At 39.0% G+C, this 19,931-nt stretch overlaps 1 protein-coding gene across 3 annotated transcripts in view; it reads left to right on the top strand.

Annotated features, from left to right (window-relative positions):
- Syn1 (Syntrophin-like 1) overlaps positions 1 to 19,098 on the top strand; it is a 51,938-nt gene extending 32,840 nt beyond the window's left edge. The window contains exons 2-7 of one of the 3 annotated variants that reach the window (XM_022073687.2): positions 4,146 to 4,358; positions 11,509 to 11,726; positions 12,806 to 12,978; positions 13,263 to 13,441; positions 13,951 to 14,147; positions 14,294 to 19,098. In XM_022073687.2, coding sequence (XP_021929379.2) covers positions 4,146 to 4,358; positions 11,509 to 11,726; positions 12,806 to 12,978; positions 13,263 to 13,441; positions 13,951 to 14,147; positions 14,294 to 14,386 — 1,073 coding nt within the window. In that variant the 3' untranslated portion in view covers positions 14,387 to 19,098. The remainder of the gene's footprint in view (positions 1 to 4,145; positions 4,359 to 11,508; positions 11,727 to 12,805; positions 12,979 to 13,262; positions 13,442 to 13,950; positions 14,148 to 14,293) is intronic. The other 2 variants (XM_022073690.2, XM_022073688.2) reach the window with 2 other exon arrangements.
- Positions 19,099 to 19,931: the final 833 nt, after the last annotated feature.

Genomic DNA, 19,931 nt, shown 5'->3' on the forward strand with positions numbered 1-19,931 from the left:
CCCAGACAGCGGACGCTGTTGAGAAATTTATTGCAGTGTTAAATGTCACGTGTCACTCTTCACATAGTCATCATCAAGCATTGAGGCTAAGTACACGCTTCGGATACACGACGTCATATATCCTGCCGCGATTACGCAATGTCAGATGGGAGATACTGAATTAAACGTCGAAGATGACTGGCAGTTCACGCGGCGTTACAACCCAGAATAACGTCACAATATTCTGTGTTGTTTCGGCGTGTGAACTCCAGCCCTGAAGATGGAGGCATTATGTTACTCTGAAACATCGAAGTTTACGCAGTGCCACTGCCCTGAAGACTACCATCAATGTCTTCAGCGCCGTGGGAACGCCATCTTACATTGTGATCCACGAAAATTACTAATGGCATGATTCGACTTGCGTGACTTATTTTTGCCCTACTTCCTAACGTCGTTAGTGAGGAGATTTTCGTGGTTTGAGAAGCGTCGTTTTACTTCGTCACTCCTTTCCTTTGAGCAGTAGAGGCACGTCCTCTGTTATTCTCCGCACAGCTGTCTGCCGACATGATGCAATGCAGCATCCATAGTGCAGTGTAGCGATCACAAGGAATATTGATGATAATTGTTTTATATATTGATTAATACTTTGTGTTATCGTTTAACTGATTGCGTTATGTTTCTCTTGCTTAATGAGGGTTAGTGTCTTATACAGGATCGTTTGATGTAGAGTTTTCTTTTTTTATAAATGTGTAACTTAATCTCCCAGCTCCAAACTAATAATGACCATAATGATTAGATAATTGTGTTATCTTTTTATTTGGAAATCCGTTCCCATCCTTACTCTTAAGTCCAAATATTTTCATTACTGTTTCTTAAATATCCGGAATCCACTACTTTCGCTTCTGGTCAGAGAACCAAGTATCGTATCCATTACAAACAACAGGTAAAATTTTGTAAATCTTTGCCATTTGACAGGAGCCAGTTTTTTCTGAAGTGTAGTAAATTCTGTTTATGTTACCAGTATTTCGTAGTACATGTGTGTGGAAATAAAGTCTAAGAAATATCTTATCTGACTTTGCTTACAATTTTAATAGTGTAAGTTTATATTAGTCAGCTCTGATTCATTTTTATGCAGTTAAATTTACCCCATTCCACGGAAAGTATCTCAACGAGCAAAACAGAATCACAGAAGTCATTCGACAGTCTTTTACACAGTGAAGTCTTAATGCATCTTTTTCTTCAGTTCCAGAATTAATGTCGAACACGACAAATGCTGAAACGTGGAGGATATCGAGGTTGAAATGTAATTTGATTTACCCTTTGAAATTTTAGGAAATTATCGTATTCCTGTTTGTAGCAATGCCTGCTACTAATTTTAAATGATAGCACACGTCATTCGGATGTTTTCCTTGAAGTGCATTATGGATTCCAGTTCATCAGCTGTCACTGTTGACTGATATTTTGGTAGTTGCATTGCTGTATCTGAAAGAAACGTCATCCTTCTTTTCCTGGAACCAATTATTTGTTTTTATGTGAATGCGTTCGCCATTGAAATTACCATGCTTTAATGGCTTGTGCCTTTATGAAAGCATTTGTGATGTGTACGCTCTTTGTGTCGCTGCACCTTTTTTTATCTTGTTCTGTAGTTGATATATATATAGTGCTTCGTGTGATCCCCTTTCTTTTGGAATGATTTTTCTGTGTAGCGTAATCTGATGAGCTGATGATACAGTGGACTTAATTTACAGATAATCACCACAGTGTATCGACTACTATTTTTAAATGAATACATTACCGTATTTTAATATAGTACTTACTGTTACAGTTAATCTCCTTCAATATTTATCCACTTTGTTGAAAAACGTATTTCTTGTAGCTCCCCATCATAATTACTTTTTATATATCAGTGTACAAAGGCGTCTACTTATAAAGTTCAGGCATGGAATTTCACTGAAGATGGTTGTCTCTGTGTTGTTGCGCCGTGTAGTCTTGTAGAACTACACAGCGGAACAACCCGGAAGACAGACATATTCCGAATCATCGCCGCCAAAACCTCAAATCCTACTACGAAATTCCACAATTTGTTACTGTCGGTGCGCCAAGAGAAGTTCGCTGGTAAGTAGTACCGGTAGAAGGGAGTAGTGATCATACTGCGCATGCGCACTCCACCTATTTAAATTCCAAACACATTGTATGTTCTGTGAAGGAGTACAGCATTCTTCCCCCACCCCACCCCACTCCCAGCAGACTTCTGTTGACGCGCAGACAGTAGGTGATCTTGAGGCTGACTAGCAATTTTGAGCCTAGATCGAAAATAGTCCTGCCCGTGTCAGATTTCCCGTTTCTTTCGGTGAAGTTGTGTTCCTTCAAGTGGCTTTTATCAATGTACGGAATCAGATATTTACATCGTTATTTGTGTCTGTCGGTTTTAGGTATTGTTGTGTTTTTGTTGCAGCTTCTTGTAGAGATGCACTTTGTGATGTACTGTTATTAGTATTTCTTGTAGTTCAGTGCGTTGGTTTATGTTAGTAGCTTTGGTTTCGTGCTTACTTTACATCCGACTGTTCTACCATGTCTGTTTTATTTTGTGTGTCGGTAACTGCTCGTCTCGTTACGCCATTGTTTTCCAAGTGCGTCGTTTCCATTGCCCATAAAGGCATATAGATGATGCCAAGACTGTCTTGAGATCTCGTAAGTGCATTCTTCTGTCGTGTTTTCTTTGAACGTGTAAGCTTTATAATAGCCTGTGCCTTAAATTAACGTGTCAGGAATGAAGTAGTTAATCAAATTTTGCTTCTCGGCACATTTTATCGGCTAAATATCTAAAACTGGAAATAAATTTTTCAAGATTTACTCGGAATGTATAGGATTGTTCATTGGTTTTCTCATCACTTTGCACCAAAATTTATTCCATTAGACAGTTATGGTGTAATTAAATGTTTTGTACATTGCAGAGAAGTATAAATTCAGGCCAACTGATGCTTGTTTATTGATATTTACGTTTGCGTTCTTTTAACTACGTTCTACGCGTCATTCATTGCGTTTTTAAATTGTCCGTTGATTTAAGAGATATTTTAAGTTCTGTAAGTATGTCTAACGGGTCGAAATCTGGCAAATGTTACTAGGAAACTAAGATCTAGAATCAGTTCAACTGGCTCATTTAAAATTCTGTCTTATCATCAGTCATTCGCTGTTCTTGCATCTTTCTCTCTGTATTTAGTTAATTTGTCGTTCTTCCTTACATTCTTCATTATTTTCTTCTTTACGTCTTCTACTTTTTGCTTTTGTCGATGTATCTATTACGACATTTGGCAGAACGCTTGAATGGTTTGTCGGCTTGTCCGTCGAGTCGGCTTATGTGGGACAACACGGGACAGGCGAATTATTAGTTCAGCGGTTTTCACGGCAGTGAGGATCATCCTCACTGGACCATATTAGACCTGTAATGGTTACAGAAATGTATGTGTAGTTCACGAAGTAGCATTCGTGGGGTAGAATGCTAGTGAAACATTTCCGTCTACTGTTATGATTGCCTACTAATAGGGTCTATACATCTTAAAGAAATAGGGCATGGTAGCGTAGAGTGGATTCATCCGCGTCAGGTCAAGAACCAGTGGCTTGCTCTTGTGAACACGACAATGAACTTATATTTTTCCATAAAAGACGGGAGATTTATTGACTACCTGAGTAACTACTACCTTATCAAAAAGGGATCTCGATTATAGAGTTAATTGTATATGTCAGTCGACTGTAGTCTGTTCCAAATTGTATGTAGTTAGACATTTGGATTGACCTCGTGTGTTTCGAAGGCTGTGGTTTCTTTCTAAGATTCTTTAAGTAGTTGAAAAAGATTTGTGTGCTGTTGATAATTTCTAATGTATTTTTGTAGTGTACCTGAAAGTTTTTTTTCTGCTTTTTGTACTTGCCGTTAATTATTTTTCCTCTGGAATGTTCGTATTCTTATTTTAATTCTGTTTTTCGTTGTTATTTTGCTTCTGCATGCACGTTTTTCTTCTCTTTTTCTCTGTGTATGTCACCGTTGTGATTGGCTGCCTACCTGCATTCTGCCTGCCACTACTACTACTACCACCAACATTACTACTCAAAACTACCACCACCATCTCGCTGGCACTGATCATCCTCCTTGCGTCGCTCGGATCGTCCAGTGGTGACCTCGTTCTATGTTACAGTCAAGTACCTTCGAGAAGTGACGCCGTATTTCCGCAAGGCGAGTATCATCTCAGAAGTTGGGTGGGAACTCCAGAGGGGGTTCCTGTCTGGACCACCTCCGAGCCCTCACTCGCCTCAGCGGGCTGACACACGATACCTCCCGCTCCAGCTCTGCTACCTCGTAAGAAATTATCGACATCCCGATCCAGGTAAGTTTACTATTAGATTATATGTAATTTATAACGAGATTTGTGAGGTTTCAGGTTCTCACGGCGGCAGGTGTGAAGATGACTGACTGTCGTCTGGGATGTTGCACCTCACAGTCTGCTTGGAATTGACAGACGTTTCGGATGTGCTTACTGCCTCTATCATCAGGGCGATCATCGCCGTACGCGGAGCAACATCCCAGAAGAGTGTCGTCTTTATAACGAGATTAATTAGGCAGAATACTAAATTTGGGCGCCTTTCACTGGTACAGACTTACCACTGTTCGGGCGTTGGCAAAGAAAAGAAAGGAGGCTCAAAAGCAAATAACCTTTACAATTTTTTTAAATAAGTTCCTTCATTTTCACATTTACATTACATTAGTTTTGTTTTGTTTTTGAGATTTATTTTTCATTTGATGCCGTATTGTATTTTCTTCCTAATTTAATGATATCACAAACTGAGCTATTAATTGAGTTGATATTTGCCCCCAACATTTTAATTGGTGTTTTTTATTCTCCGACATTTTCGATTATCCGACCATTCTTCGGTCCCGTTTAGGTGGATAATCGGGACTGTACTGTAAATTTAGTACGCCTGCCTTCCATTTAAGATGTGTACTTCGATCTCTTCGGACTTATTTCTGTTATTTGGAGTGTCATTTGTATTTATACTTCCCCCCCCCCCCCAAATTCCAGTAGGCCTACCTGTTGAGTACAGCTGCCAAAATGGTGTACGTAGATGTATTGGGATATAAGTGTTCTCCAGTCTAGGAACGGTGTGGTGTGGTAAAGATGTAGTCAGGTCATACTGTACGCCGCTCACGTTCGAGACCCCACTAGCTGTGTTTGGCTCGGTAGCATACCCCTGCCTCCCTGCAACCCAACACACGCTCCGGTAGGGTGGGGTGCATACCTCACTGGCGTTTGCAAGTGTTGCCGACAGCTGGCCACGTATTCGCAGCTTCGTGCCTCGAATTATTAATGCATTGATTGGTTGCAAGTGGCTTCATTTTAAACAGCGTAGAAATCCAATATGTTAGTTGAATCTGTAGACCCTGCCAGCTGTTACCAGCCAATGTTTTTCTCTTCTTCTTTTTTTCATTTTCGGTCCATAAATTAACACTTCAGGATATGAATCAGCACCACAAGGACAAGATGAAAGTTTTACAGGATCGTACGGGACTTAGAAGGATGTGAAAATAGTTTTCACAGTATCCTGTTGGTTGGAAGGCCTTTCGTTTAAGTTTCTACATTTTTAAAGTCTGGTTTATTACATTACAAATATAATTTATTTTATCTTTGACGGCTTTTTATATTGTTTTATAAATTTCCGTAGTCTTTTTATTATTTTCATATGCGTAAAGGTTACTGATATAAGGATGTAGGACTATTGTAACACAATGACAGTCATTTAAGGCAGAAACAAGAGTTCAGTTCCCATACAAACAAGCTCTGAAGTCTTGAACGCAAACTTTTGTTACCTCTGCCCATAAGGAAACAATAACCGGTATTTGTTTTGTTTTCCGTGAATTGCTTCTCATTTTAGACGGAACAACCGTGCACCTTCAGCTAGTGGGAAATTAGTTGTTCTGTATGGCATGAACGTCTTCGCCATACGGTGAACAGAGCTAGGTTGCCAGTGCAGGTGTTCAAATAATGTACAGTTATTATGTTATTTCCTTTTAAGTTTGAACTAAATGACAGGCATGCTCTGCGTTTATAGAGCAAAAGGATTGCTCACAAGGTTGATGGTTTAAAGCTACGCCTAGAACCTAGGTGGTGTAAACATTTCGAGTCGCGACCGACCGCATGCTCATGATGTGTCATCGTTGTTGACTCTAAAAGAAATACAGTAGTTCCATACATCGATCGAAGAAAAGTCTTCCCGAAATTAAGTGTTTGTACACACAATTCGAGTAACTAAACACTGGTGACTAGCTTCAGTAATTCGTTTTCTCACCAAATCAAACATGCGGTCAAACATTTATATGCGAGAGATCAAGGTTCACATCGATTATAGTATCTTGTTTTAATTGTTTTTATTTGGGATACCAAATATAAGAGATTTTGAAATGACTTATAGCAAGTGTTCCCAGAATTTGATTACTTGAGAGTATTAGTAAGATAATACTGCAGTGTTACAGTATCAGTCCTTTCAAACAATATCTGGCCACAAGTTCCATTGTGTCGTAGGGCCTTTGATAACTTTCACGGAAAGTTTAGGAAACACTGTTGTGAGATATCCCTCCCCCAAAAGGACTTCAAGTTTCTTGATTATACAGAATATGGTTTTAAGTAGCTCTGAGAGAGCAGTGGTGAACATGGAGTCGACGAAGATGTAAAATGGAGCCTCGTATCTTGTTTAACTGTGGCTCCAACCTTTAAGGAATGATAGTGAAATATACGAAGAAATACATCAAATTGTTATTGTTATTTAAGGCAGTGACAGAGACTAGCTCTGTCTAAGGGACCCAACAGAGTAGGTACCTCTCACCTGAAGACGGAGACAGAACCAGCCTCCGAAACGTCGTGTTTTTAAAGAACATACGATGGGAAAAGTCCTGACAATGAATAATTTTAAGTGTAAACTACCGTAGTCAAAACCCTTTAGAATTGAATTAGGTTATATTTTCCGTGATTTTCTTCAGTCTGTTTTTCCCATTTGTTGAATATTTCCTTGCTGCCTTCTATGTGTGTATAATTTACATTCATGTCATCATTCAACGCTGTACGAAATGTACAGTTGACAAAACTTCATTAAATTAACTAGTAAACAATCGTAAAGGAACGTTTGGGAGATTCTGAAATTTTGTTTCAAGAAGAATAGAACCATGTATTTTCAATGCGAACATCAAATACTTAAAAGCCTTGACATTCTATTCGTATATAGGCAAATTATGGAAAATATATGATTTTTAAGTTCTCGCGACGGAAAAAAAAGTGGATTGTGGTCTGTAGATTGTGACTCCGAAAAGCGGTTACTTCGCTACAAGGCTACACGGCGTCATAACATCATAATGCAGTCCACAAATTCTGTAGTGATATTTCAACATCTTCAGGTTAGATGTGCAAGAACTGTTACGGACGTGCACTATGACATTACCCTATCTGTGGGAATAGATGAAGAGTGGTTTAGGGTAGAGTGGGGATTCAGTAACTCATGGGTCTGCTGCAAGTAAGAACAACCTCGAAGCCAGTGATATCAGTGCCGTGTGTGGGGTTGTGTTGGAGATAATGTATTGCCACGTTTCGGGTGTCGTCTGAGATCAATAGAGCCTTTCGTTCTAGGCGAAGGCGAAGGCAGCAGGTCGTGACAGTGGGAAGGCGATGCGCTCCCCAACCCTGTCCACCGGCCGTTCATACTGCAGGAGCGCTTTCTACGCTCAAATTAATTGCGTTTATTTCGAGTGGAACGATTATTCTGACTTGTTCCAGAGGTTTTACAAGCATATTTTGCTCGTAATTACTTTTGACGGTTGTTTCTGTGAAGTACTGTACAATGTAAGGACTGCTTCAGTTAATGTCTTGACCAAGGATGGATCAGTGGCGTCGCAGTAGACAAAACTGTAAGATCCTAATATCAGAGCCAGTCATTGTGCACTATCCCCAGTTGTTTCCAAAAACCATCTCCTACTCGACCTTCAAGATTTCTTCACTAAAATTTTGCGATTATTACTTTTCTGACATCGTAGCAACAACCCGTGACCAACGCATCACATTCTAATACTTCTAACTATCCTGTTAATATTTTTTATATTTTTAAGTCACGAAGTTGCTAGTAATGATAAATTTTCCCCTGGCGCTTAACTTTACATTATGCCATGCAAACGTATAGGGAGTGGAGGCATAGCTCCACACATTCTTAGCGTGAGCAACAGATGGAGTGCTCACTTACTTCATCTTGCAGGGATCTGGTTTGAGCACTTTGTTTTCAAATATTTGTAATTTATGTTATTTCCACAAAGCTGTGTAATTTGTTCCATATCTTAAAAAATAGTACAGATTTTTGTTTCTATATTGTGGTCTGTAGAGCCACGGTGGTCTAGCGGTTAGAACGCTCGCCTTGTAATCCTGGGGTCTCGGGTTCGATTCCCGGCGGCGCCCGAATTTATAACTTGTGTTGGGCAAGGCCGTGGTCTAGGCAACACGGAGTTTTCCTCCGGGGGCTTCTCCGGTTTCTCCGTGGCATCCCAACAATTACTCCATTCACACACAGAAGAAGGCAATGGCAAACCACTTCTGGATCATCTGCCAAGAACGTATATGAACAGGTCCCAGTCCGAGAAAAGGATGGAAGGATCCTGTTTATATGGACCTGTCGTCAGACAGAACACTAAAAAAAATTGTGGTCTGTAGCATTTTGGACTTGATTTATATAACGTCGTTAAATAAACCAATAAATTATTAAAATCCCCCTAGTCGCGTATAATATTCACAGAATTTCATTCAGTGATGTTAATATGCGTACGCTTTTATCTGGTCACTGCGTATTCTCACTCAAGCAGGCGAATTACTGTGATTCGCCTTGAGTCATCTTGTAACCCGGCTGTAGGAAAATACGTGGTTCCGAGAGGATTGCCTGTCCGTGTCATCATGAGGCGTTTGGGGGACGAAGTTTTCCAGGCCAATGCAATCAGCGTGATGATGCGATGAAGCCAGTCGGGAATTCTCTTGTATTGATAGCCTGGGTGAATTGGGAATATCAGTTTTCTGACTGAACTTGATAGCGTTTCTGTTAAATTTTAGCTTGTGCCGTTTGGATTCAAGCGTCCGTATGTAAACGGCCCCAAAATACACCACCTTGTCTCTTCAGCAGCTTGCTGACATGTCGTAAATAAATATTTTATTTTTTTTTGCTTTTCATGTTGATTCTACGAGTTCCCTGCTTCTTCATTTTCTGGAAGCCACGTGTTCAAATCTCGGCTCAGAGTCAGTGGAATATGACTAATGTTTTCCGTGCTTTCTTGACCAGCTGAGCGACTCATAGCTTATACTTAACAGAGTTGAATGGTATGTCTTTATTTTCTTTAGTGTGCACATTGCTACCAAAAATTAACTTAATTGTGAAGAATCCGTTGTTTCCTCATCCTTCCCTTTTCACTCGCTAATTGCCTCACATTAATTAGCGCCACACACGTCTTAAATATACAGCGTTGTTTAATGATATGACGGCAGTGAGATCTCAGATCGAGAGAAGATATGAACTCGGCGTTGCATTAAAGCTACGTAAAAGCATTTGGTGTGGTTCTGCAGGCAGATTTTGATAATAATATTGTGGTTCTGCCTTGCGGAGCGTCGTAAAGCAACACCCAGTCTACAGCCGTGTGTTTTCGCCCTCGTTTCTTCCTGCGCAAGGAGTAATCGGGTTGCAGCAGTCGAAGGAGATCCCGCTGAAACAGCCGGCAGCAAAAGACTTACTCTTGTGTGGACACAGGGGCTGCTATTGGTGGAGGAAAGAATGAGAACTAATAAAGCCATTAGATACGCCCCGTGGGACGACATTAGTCTGCAGTTGATTTTACACGCCATCGGAATATGATGTTAGTGGTCCGTGAGTGACGCTTTGCTTCCTGACTTGTAGAACACCAGTGTGTATGAAGACTGCTGTCTTCAGGGTTGTTGCGCTGTGTACTCTGGTAGAAGTTTACCGACGTTTCAGAGGTCTTTGCTGTCTCCATCTTCAGGGCGATCTCCCATTCTGAGAACCATACGAAACTCGTAAACAGACTTTGTGGACAGAAGTCTTTAATTATAGGATGTTTAAGCAGATGGTACATATAGTTATCATTGGCAAAAGATGGTAACGGAGTTTCATTTCACTTCTACCCTTACAGCATCTACAAATTCAAGAGAAAAATTTTAGTTTGAAGCTTGACTGACACGTGCGGTTTCATTTGTGACATAAAAGTGTGTAAGATAATTCTGGGAGTTTATAGGTTCATTATAGACTTTGAGGTCGGCTGTTTTGAGTTGTTTCGTGGTTTTCCTCACACACTCAAAAGAGTTCGGGCTTTTTTTTCTGTAATAGGTTAGGTCTCTCGTGTGTTTTGTTATATTCCGTTATGAAGTCTGGCAGTTTAACTTCCGATTCAGCGTTCATGTTATTCATTCTGCAGCCTAGCATCGCCGTGTGTTCACCGCCATTCCATATCACACCATAGAAGACGTGGCGCGAATATCACAACAGAATACCAAACACATCGTCTCCAGAATAAACAAAATGCGAAACTCGCCACTGGTATTAACTTAACTATTGCCCACAAATGAAATTGTGTATATTATTATATATTTTAAAGATTTTAGTGGGAGAAACATTTATATAGCATTTAATAGTAACATAAGTGCAAGCGTCAGACATGATGATGCTAGGAGAAACGTTTAGTCTAGCATCGAAAACAGACATGTCACGATAGTGTAAAGTGTGTGTAAAGTGATTTGTGTGAAAGCAAAAAGGTTTAAACCGTGACGGGGCCTTCAGCACGAAAATTCAAAATGTTCATTTTTTAGTTACTCTTTTTGACGCCGATGTCGTCGTCGTCTTTATCTTGGATTCTGTTTCTGGATTTCAGTGTTTAAAACAGTTATTTGCTTATGGATCGATTTGTATCTTGTACATATTAATTTTTGTAGTTTTCTAAAACTAATACATTCAGGTCTGTTTCATGGCCAGAATGATTGGTACCCTTCCATTATTTTATTCCTTCCAGCTCATCTCAGTCTACTAGGTTCGTTCTGCTTGAACATTTCGCTTTTATTATTAATCTGCATAAAACTTTCAATTTCTGTCAATAACAACAAGGTTATAAAATTTGATCGTGTAAATCAGGAGGTGTGTGATGCAGAGCGAAACAAACCCGAAGCGATCATTAACAACAGCGTCGTGGTGGTTGTCATAGAAACAGTAGCCTATGTACTCCTGGGGCTGTCGGCAAGATGTTCACAAGTACACGATATGTAAGCAGTCACTTGTTCCGAAAGAGATTATTATTATCGCCACAGTGTTCCCAAAGTAAAGATTTTTAATGAAAACTTTGACCACTGAAACAAAATATCGGGGCGTCGTAGTAGATTTAGAATTAACATGTAAGGCACACGACATCTTGGAAGACGTGTGTTTTCGAATTTTATGCTAGTTTCGATGTCCTTTCAACAGAAAACCGAACACTAGAGCTGCATTCCCCAGATGGAGTCCACAGTTGTGTACTACGGGCTTCAGATCCCAACGAGGCAGCTGCGTGGTTTAACACCCTCCATTCAGCACTGAATGCGCTTAATCTTCAAGCATTGCAGGAAGCCAATAGAGCACTCGGAGCTGTTCTGGGAGAACTGCAGGACATAGGCTGGCTTGCAAGGAAACCTGCCACCAGAGAAGTGAGTTCTTGTCTTGATTTATATGAGCTGTAGAATTAAGGATGAAATAGATTGTCTAATGGGATGTTGTGCCATGTAGTCCGGTAGATATTGACTAACGCTTCAGAGGAGCGTATTGCCTCCATCATCAGGGTGAACACCCAGTTCAAGACACATCTAATTATTATTATTATTATTTATTATTGACTGCAAATGGGTTTTTACCCGGTGGCAGTGATCCTACAATAAGACACAACAAAACAATAAGACAAACAGAACAATGAGACACAACAAAACAATGAGACACAACAAAACAATGAGACACAACAAAACAATAAGACACAACAAAACAATAAGACACAAAAAACATAAGACACAACAAAACAATGAGACAGAACAAAACAATAAGACAAAAAAACATGACACAACAAAAACAATAAGACACAACAAAACAACACATCACACTCAAAATAAAACAACTCATAAGATTACAAAACCATCTAACCTAAAGTACTTAACTTAAAAATTAATACCAACTAGACATAAGACAATAACCGTAATGACAGCGGATCATGTGCGTGCGTGTGTTTGACTTCTTATCTCATGACCGTTCTGTATGTATCAGCTAGGCAGTGGGTGGAGTAGTCTGAAACTACTAGCCGTTGGGGAAATTTATAATAATTGATTGAAGTGGAGGAGCTGTGGTATGTTTTTGCTGCTGTGTAACAACAGATCACTATTAATTACACTTTGATCACCTGCACACATGAAAAATTTATTGCATTATTTAGTTTAGTGTTGTCATGTTACCACGTATGATAAACGTTCAACTTCACGTGGATTCTTGTTGGTATATGTGATGGAGAACCAGATGTAGGTTGGGACCAAAAGTGTCATGTGTGCGATTTTAACATTGTAGAATTTTAGGGAAGCCAGAAAATAATATATAAGAATTGAAACAAAGTGATGCCTTGCTACCCCTCGCCCATCCTTGTCCCATCTACGTATTCTTTCAACGCAAAAGCCCCAGATTATGAAAGTGTCGGCAGTTGATTCTGTACCCACTCACTGTTTGTGAACTGCGTCGTAGCCTTTATTAGGTTATAATTTTGCAGAATGGACGGGTGAGCTCAGAAAGCAGCGACGATCCTGAACGTTGGCAGTCAGTTTTTGCAGCTGTCACAGAGAGGGAGTTCAGGTTATATGAATCAGCCCCTTGGAGTCCTGAAGCTTGGGGCGCCCCTGTTGACACATGTCCACTGCTGTCCACAAGGTTGGAGTAACGTAGCATTTCATTACAGAGCCACTTACAGTGCAGTTTAGGTGCTGATGTGTACTACTTTGGTTACACCCTGTTGTGTATTAGAACTAATAACAGTATAAGAATAGCCGTACACGTGTCTTGTATAGTAAAATAGTTACTTTCCGTAACGTGTTTCAAACTAATCAGAGGATTATTTGGCATAGAATCTGAAATGTAAACAACTTGTTACGCACACGTACGTATTAATATCTGGTAGTGTGTTATAGTATTATGATAAGTGTCCATTGTCGTAGGTTGGTGAGCTCAAGCCGACAAACAGACATGATAACTTTCAGTGTACGCTGCGGAACACCCGAGGGAGTAGTGACTCATCACCTGCGAGCTGAGACGCACCGTGACCTTGCAAACTGGGCACGAGCCCTAGTACAGGGCAGTCACAACTGTGCCCAAGCCCAGAGGGAACTTGTCTGCCGTGAGTTTTCCGCAAGAACGTACATAAAGAAGTTTTCATTTCAACTTTGGAGGGCAGATATAAATAACAATTTTGGCTTGGGTTTAGTCCTGTCTCAGTTATCATGTTTTAAGTGGCCCATCCACGTACGAGTCTGGCTCGGCGAGCTTGACTCGTGAGCCGGGCTCGGATATATTTCACCACACACGCGTAGCAGACTCGGCTCGTGACACCACACCCACAAACGAGTTTGGCTCGATGGAACCCGAGCCGAGCCGGACTCGTACGTGGATGGCCGCTTTAGTTGTACGTCAGTTGTGACTGATATCTGTGTAAAGTGTATGGTCTCTGATTGGATGATATTACTGTTTTATATAGGTAAAACAAACACTGTTAGATTCCAAATTATTTGTTGCTGCATGAATGCTGCACATAATTTATAGATTGATTATTCTGCATAAGTTAATTAAAGTTCACTTGCATCATTCTAAGCGAAGTATAGTAGTAGTTTTAAGGTACTTTCTGGGCAGGTTGCATATGGCAGGGGCAGCCAGCACAGCTGATACTCCACTATGAAAATGGATTTACACTGATGGAGGTCCTGAACACCTTAACGAGGCGTGAGCCTAGAATGTTATGGAAGTTCCCGTTTGAACGGCTGCGTGTATCTGCTGATGATGGGGCCCGATTGCTCTGGCTTGACTTTGGCGGTGAGGAAGGAGAGATGGTGAGTCTATGTTGTTAGATTTAGTTTTTTCACTTAAGAACAAAACAGTTCATTTGATATTTTTAAATTTCATTTGAACCATTCTCAGTTTGTTCTGTCATATGTTTTAGTTCTTGTGTACAGTGAAGTTGGATAATTGTTTACAGGAGCTGGACTTGGAATGCTGCCCAAAACCTCTGGTATTCATCCTGCATAACTTTCTGTCGGCCAAGATCCATCGCCTGGGTCTGTATGCATAATGTTGTTAGCTTTCTGTTTATGAGTGACTACAATGAGTGAAGAATCATACAGACACATATCTAATTTGGTAACACCACTGTTTTAAAAGTCTGGAGAACTGCGTCATTGTATCAGCAACAGTGATATCCTCATTTAACTCTCTGAAGCTGAAGCTCATCTAAATAACATTTAAGAATTCAGTCCATACCTCAAAGAGAACCCTATACTTCACCATTACAAAGAACAGTGGGTTGATACTGTTTAAGGAAATAATCGCTGTTTATTCTGAGAATATGAAACCTGTAAATACAAAATACTATATTGATTGGTAAAGTAGGAGGTTCATGCAATTCCCACTGGGCTTTAAAAATCACATATTAAATTTATGAATTCTTTAACTCCTTTGTTAGTTGTCATGGTCTTTCTTACATTATTATGAATAGCAAGGCACGTAGGCAGCTATAAATGTTTTATAAGTACACTTCATGCTTCTACTACGATCTAACTCATATATTAGGTAATTCAGCTGCTATCTTTACTTACGGACTAGGCTATTTGACATGTGATAAGAGGATTTTTCAAGAAAGCTGTTTTGGATAAAACATCGATGATTTCAATGGTCACTTGCCACAAAGACTCATTTACGTAATCTTTATATTGAACTGTTATACAAAACACTTCATATTCATTGTAATATCAGTGGGAATGAAATTAATATAAAGGATAAATTCTGCGATGCGTAGAAGACTGGGTCGGTGTCTGACCCGTGTAATTTAACAAGTGTGTCACCCATGCATGTCATCTTCTTGGGTCTTTTGGCATTGTTACTCTTGCTCTGCCGCTATCAGTTTAAACTGGTGTATTTCATCTTGGAATCATCTTGTGAAGAACACAGGCAGTGAATGAAATCATATCAAATAGATTAGTATATTTTTATATGTCTTTACATACTCACTATTTATTAGAGGACACGGTGCTACTCGTTTGGCCCCTGTGATCAGCATCACCTTTTCTGTTTTAGAACAACTCAAATTTGCATATATTTAGTCACTGCCTCATACTTCATAGTCATGAGATCATGGACATCTTGTGTTCAGTCTTCTTCTTCTTCGTCTTTTGTAGCGTTATAACCCTATGTGGGTCTTAGCTTGTTCGATGAGTTTTTTCCATTCTGTCCTATCATTCACAATTCTTCTCCATCCCCTCACTCCCATCGTCCTCACATCCTCCTCCACGTCATCTATCCATCATTTCCGTGTTCTCCCTCTCAACCTTCTTCTCATCGGTCTCCATTCCATCACTCTTCTAGTTACTCTGTTTCCTTCCATTCTTGCAACATGGCCAAGTCTGTTCAGTCTTACAGAACAAAAATTAATTATGAAGATTTGTGATGATGGTGTAGCACGAAAAAGACAAACTTGGACGTTATCCATCCACCTAATTTTCTTAAAACTAAAGCTTTTTAGAGACTGGAATCTGTCTCTGTCTTCAGATCAAAGCTTACTTTGTTGGACCCAGTTGATATATGTATAGATTGAGCCCAACAGATTCCAGTCTCCAAGATGTTGTGTTTTTCATCAAATTAGGATGGATAATGTGCAAGAAGTTTTAAGATTTCTGTCTTCTGGGTTGTTGCGCTGTGTAGTCTGGTCGATGTTAACCAACGTTTCAGAGGTCATACTGCCTCTGTCATCAGGGATATTCATCGCCCTGATGATGGAGGCAGTATTACCTCTGAAACATTGGTTAACATCGACCAGACTACACAGCGCAACAACCCAGAAGACAGAAATCTTCATACTTGCCAATGTGAAAACCTCAAATCTTACATGCAAGAAGTTTGTTATTTTAGTAGGAAAGATGTTTGTTTTGACCACTAACAGGTGGTGAGGTGTATCAATTGTCTTTGCAGAACAGTAATCCTTGATGTAGAAGAGGGACATGAGTCCTATAATAATAATTGGCTTCATAATTATAGAAATCTTCACCTTCAGAGTTTTGCCTCATATTTACTCAAAATTGGTGGCAATACTGAGTCACAGAGTTAATACTATTTAATCCCAATCATGCCCTCTGTAGAGAGATTAAAGTGTACAAGTCTGCAACGAAAATTAACAGTGCTTTTTGTCATTAGCAATGATCTCTGTAAAATAATTACATTTTCTTGTAATCATATTGACTTCTGTTTTATTCGCTACATGCTCAGTATCATCTCTCAGACTTAAAATGTGATCAGGTCCTTAAATTGAGAAGATAACGTTGTAAGTATGCAGTTTCCGCTGGAACCATAAGATTTCCACTTTGTTTAGTCTTAATGTAGTATTATCATCACAAATTGTGTACTTTGTTGATAAGGGGAAGGGATTCTTGGTCATATGTGTAAACAGGTTGAGGGGAAATTTACTATAAAGGTGGGAAAATTATACAAATACATTCAGTAGTTTAATCTTAACCAGATCAACTGATTCCAAATAGGTCTCAATACATAGCATTACAAGTTGCAAATTATGAAGTAATTTTACACTTTTTCATGAACACTTTTAGTGTATTAAATGGAGAAGCTCAGTTTTGCTTAATGGTGGTGGTACCAAACCATTAAAGATATGTATATTTGGAATGTTTCATGTTTACGTGGATGTTCACCCAATCAGTCAACCCTTTCATTTCCTCTTGTGTACTCAGCTAAATGGTGTAGCCTTTCTCCAGTTGTGTCCTTTGGCTGATTATATGAACCTTGGGACTATAAAAGGTACATTTCTTAGTATTTTTCATTTATATCTCTCTGCTACATCAAATGTTTTATATAAGGAACAATAAGACAAAAATATGTGGGATTTTTGTGCCTTTGCTGTACTGTATTTTATACGTTTCAGGAATGTCTTTTTGTACGTTTCCAGGAATATCATTGAAAAATAGGATCACATAAATTATTTGCTTCTTGCTTTTTACATGAAAAAAGAAGGTACTGTGTAAAAGGTATTTGCTACCACTTGCTTCCAATTAAGAAAGAAAATGTCAGTTGCACAATCTTCTTGTGTTGTGTTGTAGTTTGGAAGTTACATGCATTTCAGATCTAGTGTGATGCAGTAGTATCTTGTAATTGATTTTGTGGTTTGATTTGATATTTCACGTGGAGATATGTGAAACAAGTTAGGAATAGAGTACATATCAGATATGACTGAATGCAAGTATCAGAAGATTGCAAGTGTCCATATCAAAATGAGGCAGAGTCCAGGAAGTTTTCTGTACAGTTTTTTATGTAATGGGTTTACTGTGCTGTTTGAGGTTGATCAGCCCGGCATATTTGTCGTATTTTCTAACCCAGTGTTAAGAACAGATGTGGCTCCAAGTGATAATCAAGTATAAAACAGGTCAGAATAAAACATACTTTTGATACTATATATTTTAAACATACCGAAGTATAGTTTCACAATTCTAATATAGTCTTCAGTTATAAATATTTACTAATCATTCAAGGTATTTGTAAGAAGGAGATTAAACTGAAAAATTGCTTCCTTTCAGAAGAAATTATATCAGATATGTCCATATTTAATGTCAGGAATAAATTTTCTTGCTCTGACTTTGTGCACAGCTTCCCATACAAGATTTACAGAAATCTTTATGAAAATTGGAGAAAACTTTAATCTCAAAACACTATACTTTCTAGTTGTTACTGGTATATATACACACCTGTCAAACTGTTGTTATTAACCGATACAAAAGACATTTTTCATTATTTGTTGGTATCTATTACCAGACTACGTTTCGGTCAGTTTGGTGCATTCTCATTCCATTAGTCCACAACAGTATAATTTTCATGGGACCTACATTAAAAATGTCCTAAGGAGGATCACACATGGGACTCAGGTATGTGTATTTTAATTCTTACAAATGGTGCATGTAATTATTTGTCACTGAAACTTATATATATATATATATATAGAAATTATGCTTTACCAGTATGATTAATGTACCTGCACTAAATATGCATTTAATAAGTTTGGAATACCATCTGAACTTAACCTGATGTAAGCACAATTAAGCTGATCAATCTCAGAATACTGAAGTAAGGATCTAAGTGTTTTCATGTGTGTGTACTTGTGTAGTCTTTTTGTCTGTGTTACAGTGTATGGATGTTGAAGACATGATATTACTCTATCTTCCTAAATAACAGAAAACGAAAATTGTAACATTTCAAGTTACCATGCAGCTCAATATTATACATGGAGAATTACAGTAATAGGAAAAATGGTTGACATGTGGTTCAGGATTGCAATTTATTGCCAGTAATGATAACATGTAAATAATCATTAGTATAATTATTATTACTAATACATAATTTTGGTAACATAATGCTTACTACTTTTCAAGGTGAAAGTTAGTAGTGCTTCATTATGTAAATGATTTTATTTTGATCAAAATACAGATAAAGACTCTTTTATAGTGTATGTAAGATGTAATGAAGTCCAACCATCATTTACTGTGAAAGCAATAAGATGGATTTAATAACATATAATTTTTTTTCTATTTCAGCAAGTGATTTTACTTTATATACTGTTGAAACTGTTAAGATCTTGCACATTAAAACCATGGTAAAACCAGTGTACAGATGCAGAATGATGAACCTTTTGTCAAAGGTCTGTATGGTTGCTGGGTATGTGTAAGTCCAAAGTATTCTATATAGAACAAGTGGTATACGAACATGTCACTAAAAGTAAACTTGTGTATCTTCTTCTCTGAGATGTTATTACACACATGAGAGAAGGTAACTTTCCCAGAAGTTGCATCCTGAACAGATTTACAGAAAATCTGCACCCACATCCTTGTAGGCAGTTACACACAAAAAGAAGAGTCATCATCCATCCATCATGACCATCAGCACACAAAACAACCCCTAATCTCGCTGTTACTGTCTCCTTTTCCAAAACCACCACCACCACTACCCACTTAATGACCAAAGCAGCGTTATTCCTGCCACTGCAATCACCATCTCGCAGTCATCATTACTCCTTTCACGGTCAGCACCACCAACATGACAAACTGTTATCACTGCAAGTACCTTAACTGCAGGCACTATTATTACAGTTACTGCCAGCACTGCTGCCACCACATCATGGCTGCCACTATCCTTACTACCTCCATCATCAAGATGACAGTTGTTATTGTCATGTCATGACATGACCATTCCTGGTGTGAACAAGAACATTACTGACATGACGCTACAGTTTAGACTTCATTGGCCAAACACCTTGCTCAAGGGCATCTTGATCATGTCATATTGCCTGGAATCCTATTTGACCTTCACTACTCCTGCAGCACGCTCTGCTGCAAAAGTTTCCAAGCTTGTGATAATTCAGTGTTATCAAGGAAATGCTCTAAGCATTGCTCATTAGCTCACATTTGGGCCAGGACTTCACCAGACTTGAGAGTTGCTCTTGGAGAAGATAGTTCAAGTCATGCTTCAACCCCAGCACAAGACAGTAGGTTGTGATCTTGATGACTTTAAACTGGTGAACTGACATTGTCTCTGGCAAAATTGGGGTTTCCCAATTACTGGTTAGGTTT

The sequence above is a fragment of the Zootermopsis nevadensis genome, unplaced genomic scaffold, assembly GCF_977971745.1.
Source record: "Zootermopsis nevadensis isolate Lab colony 2312 unplaced genomic scaffold, Znev_1.0 Znev_ptg000017l, whole genome shotgun sequence".
Taxonomy (NCBI): Eukaryota; Metazoa; Arthropoda; class Insecta; order Blattodea; family Termopsidae; genus Zootermopsis; species Zootermopsis nevadensis.